General features: G+C 39.4%; 1 protein-coding gene across 1 annotated transcript; it reads right to left on the bottom strand.

Moving 5' to 3' along the window:
- Positions 1–738: 738 nt before the first annotated feature.
- LOC140933229 (uncharacterized) lies at positions 739–4,590 on the bottom strand. Its single transcript, XM_073382748.1, has one exon. It carries the CDS (start codon positions 4,552–4,554, stop codon positions 2,803–2,805), a length of 1,752 nt encoding a protein of 583 aa, XP_073238849.1. The 5' UTR covers positions 4,555–4,590; the 3' UTR covers positions 739–2,802.
- Between the last annotated feature and the right edge of the window lie 1,759 nt (positions 4,591–6,349).

The following is a 6,349-nucleotide window of genomic DNA, read 5'->3' as shown; positions in this document are numbered from 1 at the left end:
GAGCCGAGAAATACAGCTGCAAGTAAAATATATCGGTAATGACATCATTTCTTTCACTTCGTTTGCTATGACAACTCCGATGTCATTTTAACCGTGACTATAAATGAATACTTATCATTGCCATGATTACCTACAACTCAGGGGTTTCAATAAAAATCGAGGTGGCCAGCAGGTTTGATTAGAGTAACCGACGACTGTAACAACAAGAGAACTTTAGTCCCCTTTTTCTAGGGGGGTCTGGGGGAATGTTCCTCTAGAAAGGTTTAAAATTTCCAAGCCCTAAAGTGCAATTTCCAGCGTTCTAGACAAAAGAGCTTATTTTTGATTCAAGAAAATGTAGCTTTCATTCAAGTTTTGATTTATCAGCCACGCAATAAACTCCTTCAACAATTAACTCAAATGACTACAACTCAATCATTTGCATGTGAGCACATTCTGGGTAAATCTATTAAGTATGTGGAAAATTCACTGAAATACAGCGTTGACATAACCAACGAACTAAAGTGTACCATAAATCCAGCGTTTCTTCGTAAATTAGAACACAGATCATAATTACGTTTTCATTGCGATGTTAAGATATATTTTACGTTTACGACAATATTAAAACGTCACAGGTGCATCTTCTTTCTCGTAAATAGTAACCGACTTCTCTGAGCAAAGTAACCGACGCGTTTCGTCGGTCGTTGGTACTTGTTGAAACCCCTGACTACTGAACAAATAAAAAGATACCAAAGAAGAAAAGAAAAAAAAATATATTTATTTTTGGTCAACTATAATTTATTGAAACATTTAATTTGAATTTATTAAAGGCAACATTTGCGTACACTTGATCAGTATTTAAACACTATACATGTACTTATTAACTGAGAGTGAGGTCGTTACAGGGAAATCTCAGACCGAGGCCTTAACGTATTGACCAAGCAATAACAAGGTTAATACATCAAGGCTGAGGTCTGAGATTTCCCTGTGATGATAATGACCGAACTGACGGCGAGGTTAATAAGTTATTTATTATAATTTATGGCCTTTTCATTATGGACTTGAGCCTGCAATCAATTAAAACCAACACTGGTCAGCAGATAACTCAATGAATTGCAATAAGATCATGTGACACTGGTAAAGCAGATACCCTTTTTGAGCTGTGCAATTGACCATAACATGGATCATGCCCATTAGGATGTCCACTATCAAGTTGAAAACAGAATGTACATACCCTTGGACACTTAGCTAGTAATACCGGGTCATTACAAGAAAAAAGCTGATCAGCGTGTACATACTATGTCTCCTATTGTAGCCATAAAATAAATATCTGCTTAGACAATTTTTTTTAAATCTTCTGGTATAGATCAATATTATATTATTTTATTTTAAACAATATTTAGTCAGGAGCGTCCAGTTCAGTGAGGCTAGTTTGAATGGGGCCCTGCAACATATTATAGACCGTACCCACCCCAGTCTCAAGCTGCGACCTCGATCGTTTCACCCTATATGCTCACTAAATCTAGAGAGGAATGCAGGAAAGGTCTGTGGAAATAACAAAATGTTTATTATATATTTTACCGTCTGAAATCTTTTTAATAACTTTATAAAGAAACACAAAAAAATTATCATTCAATGTGCTTAACCACTGGTATATTTGGAAATTTATTAGCTGCAGTCATTTTAAAAAAATGACACATACACATTCAGCAGTTTATCAAAAGCCACTTCGGTTTTTCTTTCCACACACCCCTTTAACTAGAACTTATGACCACTTTCATTTTACATAACACTAAAAAATAATAGGCTAATGGTAACAGGTTAACAAAACATGGTACTGTAACTATGTCTCACTTCCATATCTGCATTTTGCAGTCCAAATAAAACTAACCATGACCTAAATTTGGTGAATATATGGCATGCCCAAACTCTGATGTCTTGAAAGCTTCATTTTCAACTAATTTAAATATTATAATCATAGCAGACAGCCAAGCCCAGTCAAGGGTAATGAATTAATGTCAAAGTTAATGAATTTATTATTTGACAGTTGAATTCACTGGTAGTTGTAGATTTCAGATTCACCTCTGTATTCTGGCATGCGTAATGACTAGTGAATTCAAAGGTGAGGTAGTTACGAAATTTCTACCAACTCAGTTTTCTTGAATTTAATCTAATGTCTTTAAAGCAATTTTGTCCATTCAAAGATTTTCCAATCTGACTAAAGTCACCAAATACAGAGAAGTTAACATAAAAAAATTCACTGCTCATTACACATGCAGGTATGCAGTTCAGAATTTGATACCGGCTGCGGCAATGACTAATAGATTCATTATCCTAACAATCGATTCATTAATGGAATCTTTGGGGGTAAGATGGACCTGCAGGACTGAAAGGTCAAGTTATCTTTTATGGATTCATGCTAGAGGCATCTAATGCTGCTTCTTTACCTGGGCTTCGACTTAAGAATTTGCACATGCATCAACCGATAAAAGAGACAATACTGTTATCACAGGCAGCCCAGACCATATGGAAGTTTCTGAAATTTGACTTTCTATAAGAAAAGGCACAGTAAACAAATATTCCCACAATTCTGCATTTTGAAAATAATCAAAATAAAAATGACTTACCTAATGTTTGTGTTGTGTGTTTACTGTACATGTTCACTTCTGAAGCCATTAATTTGGTATGTTAAACACTTTGAGTTGTATTGTACATGTATAACTGCGTCCATAGAGTCTGGGCTGCATGTGCCAGAATGTGTGGTTTTCTTACTGTAAAAAGAGAAACATCGCACATTCGCCACATGACTAGACTGTTGATCAGTTAAGCCTGTGTTATTGTTGGCAAATGTTGGGAAATTAATGGTTGCCTTTCTCCCCTTGTTTCTTCATTGTGTTCAGTGTTCCCGGTTGAGGGTTGTCGAGGCTCGTGAGAATTTTGCAATTGCTTGTTTTTCCTTCTGTACTGAAACTGTGACAGCCGTCTATTCATGATGAAAAAGTGCAGAAACATATGCAAGCTAAAGCCCAGATGGATTGGCGCTGCAGCTTGGAGAAATGCAGACATGGTCTTGCTGATGTGAGCTTGGTCCAAAAGCTTTTCAACGCGACCACTGTATTCATCCACAACAAATGAAATTAGAAGCGAAAACAAAGCCATCATTATTGTGGTCACGTAAAAATGCTTTGTTTTTTGACGACTGCTTTCTTCATCACACCCAAAGTTTGGGCCCATTTTGACAAAGAAGTTTAGTTGGAACAGGATTGTAATGGCATAAACAAAGTTCTTTAGAGTTGTCCATGTCAGATATTGGTGAAAGTCAGTGTCAGTTGATGAGTACTTGGAAGCCCACAGTCCACAATATGATGCTTTTATGAACCAGTAAACAAAACCAATGGTGCCCATGAAACATACCATCACATCAATAGCTTTGGATTCAGTTTCACGCCACTTGCTGTTGCGATTATTAAAGGCACCATTACCTGTTACAATGCTGGCAGTGCCGTAGAGAAGTAAGAGGCCAAATAATATCACAACACTGTTGGCTAGAATTGGGAATATGTTTGCCCATTTACCTACAAAGTCTACGTATTGAAGACCAGCAACAAGTTGGGTAGCTATTAAGATGAGACCAACGACGTAGCCATAACCAGAAGAATGAGAAATCTCCACATCCACTGAAGCAAAAGAATCCTGCATCAGGGCTTCATTAGCATCTGGATCAAATATTTCATCAATTCGCCGATTAGTGCGCACTTCTGTTAATTCTAGAGAATGTTCTAGAAAAAGTAAGCAGCACAGAAGTCTGTAATCAATTAGCAAAGCATTGTACGCAGCTTTTACAATAGAGAATCCCTTACCGAATAGACCCACCACCCATTCATTGTCGGTGCGAGATGTTGTGATTGAATCAATCCAGAAGGCAAAGTTAAAGAAAGAGATGATCTTGAGGAGCCATGAGCATGCCATGCGCAAGTCGGCTCTGGCAACTTTATGTCGCAAACTAAAATGGTACACACTCGCTTGGACAATTTTCTGCACTAGTGCTGTGTACATGACAGCTGCGTAAGTATCGTTTGGTGCTTGCTTTGCTGCTCCAATGGCAAACAAGAGCTCCAGGATACTCAGGGGAAGAGTGATGACCCAGATGATTATGCCCATGCTGCCATGCATATACCCAACCGGAAGTCGTTCGTATCCATAGTCATCTAACGGCCTCTCGGGGGAGGCATTCTCGAATAACACCGCACAGCCAACGACCAATACCAACATTCCACAAAAGGACAGGAGTATCAGGCGATATACGGCGTAAACTGTTTGCTCTGTGTAAGAACTCAGGGTTGTAATAACCGTCAGTAATACGCCAAGGAAAAATACCACAGTTCCGATGCGTGTTTCCACAATGTGACGGAAGAGACGCCATTGATAGTACACAATCAGAATAATGCAGGCCAAGAAAAACACAAACGATGCCAGAGTTACAAGGATAACGGCGTTTTCATGAGATACATCGAGGACTTGGTTCGTGTTGTTTTTTGAACTTGAAAAGCTCAGCTGATCATACGAAATGTCCATTGCTACGTCGAGGTAACCTTGCCCACTTATCGAAGCTCAAACTGTGCGCTTAGGTTGTGAATTCCTTGATCAACCTGCAAATATCACAGGGTATAAACACTGCGGAAAACCACGTCCTGGAAGTCTTGTTCGGACTTCAAATGATAGCAAATCCTTTGGTTATCTTGCAAAGGCGTGCGTGTGCTATCCATAAGGACTTGAGCATCTCACGTTTCCCAGAAAAATCGATAATGTAATTTTAGCTCTGACAGGGGAACACGTTGGTTTAACAAATAAAAAACAATTCAATAATCAAGTCTCATCAGTTGTCTATTTCCGGTTTGAAAACATAATTTTACCTTTCTCAAGATTTTTTACGGGTTTCTTAGAAGGGTTTTCTTAAAGACCCATGGGGCCCAGTTGTTCGAAGGCCGATTAGCGCTTAACCTGGTTTCTTTTTCTTGTGCTCAAAAGCACTTTCTTGCATAATTTTCTCTGATATTTTTAGAGCTTCCAATCATCAACCTGTAGACAAAAAGAATTAAAACTGAAATGCTTTTTAAGCTTTCAAATCTGAATTCCAATCTCGCACTAACCCTGGGTTATCTTAACCCAACTTTGAACAACTCGGCCCAGAACAACATGCAAACGGTTGTGAAAGGCAAAATCCACCAGGATCAAAAATTTACCGCGTGGGACTGGCCACGATAGTCTACTGTCTGTCAGGTCCTCAAACTCCGTCAGTATGTCACTTCTGAGATGAAGGCATTGGGGGGTGCGGGAGGGGGTGGGGGGGGGGGGGGAGTGCGAGATGGTGGCAGGGAGAGGTTGACGTACACCCAATAACAACCAATACGGGAGAAGGATCCTGGGCCCAGTTGTTCGAACGCCGGTTAGCACTAACCCAGGGTTAAATTTTAACCCGGCTCTCTTTTTCTTGTTATCAAAAGCACTCTCTCGGATAATTTTCGGTATTCTTTTTAGAGTATCCAATCATCAAATTGTAGGCAAAAAGAATTAAACTGAATTTGAATTTTAAGCTCTAATATCTGAGTTCAAAGTCCGCACTAACCCTGGGTTATCTTAACCGAGCTTCGAACAACCCGGCCCTGGTGTTAGTTTAAGGGTTATGACCCTTATTCACCAAGAAGAGCTAATGGGATGGAATCCGTTAAAAGAACCAGAATTATCGGATTAAATTTCAGTGAATTTGTGATCAAGGGAAAGGAGATGTAGTTCGAGTTAGCGGGGAATTCGAGTTATCCGAGTTCTAGTTAACCGAAATGACCAATAGAAACTGGGGTGAAATCCAAGGTAAAGTGGACCTAGTTCGAGTTAGCGGGATTCTACTGTAAATTTATCTATACCAACGACCTGCCATTTTTCATGGAAGGGGACTGACGAAAGAGGTACCTAGTGCCCAGCCATTCGCATTTACTCTTCCCCTTCATGTAATCTGGCCCGTATCTAGTTCCTTGGTAGAAAGTACCACTATGCACTTTTTATTAATAGGCTCATAATTCGAAAAGAGATTTAATAACTTTTAACCTAAAGCCTATGGGATATCACACCATAGTGGAAGAACCAGGGCTGCTAATTGGTACGGAATGTTTTCGGGAAAAATCAATGTACGACGCAACGTCTCCCGATGTCCCTGTGTAAACTTTGGCTGAGGCTAGCTGTGTTGTGATTTTGCCGGTAAATGTCCTATCCCAATTAGCTTCTAGCCCCTACATTTCAAAAATGATGCGGCAAACGCACTGCATTGTTATTTCATAGCTGAAAATCAAAATTATAAAGACTCTTTGGACCCTAG

This window comes from Porites lutea, chromosome 4, assembly GCF_958299795.1.
Source record: "Porites lutea chromosome 4, jaPorLute2.1, whole genome shotgun sequence".
In the NCBI taxonomy this organism is placed as follows: domain Eukaryota; kingdom Metazoa; phylum Cnidaria; class Anthozoa; order Scleractinia; family Poritidae; genus Porites; species Porites lutea.
Note: the sequence above shows the minus strand (reverse complement) of the source record. Positions and strands in the feature narration are given on the sequence as shown.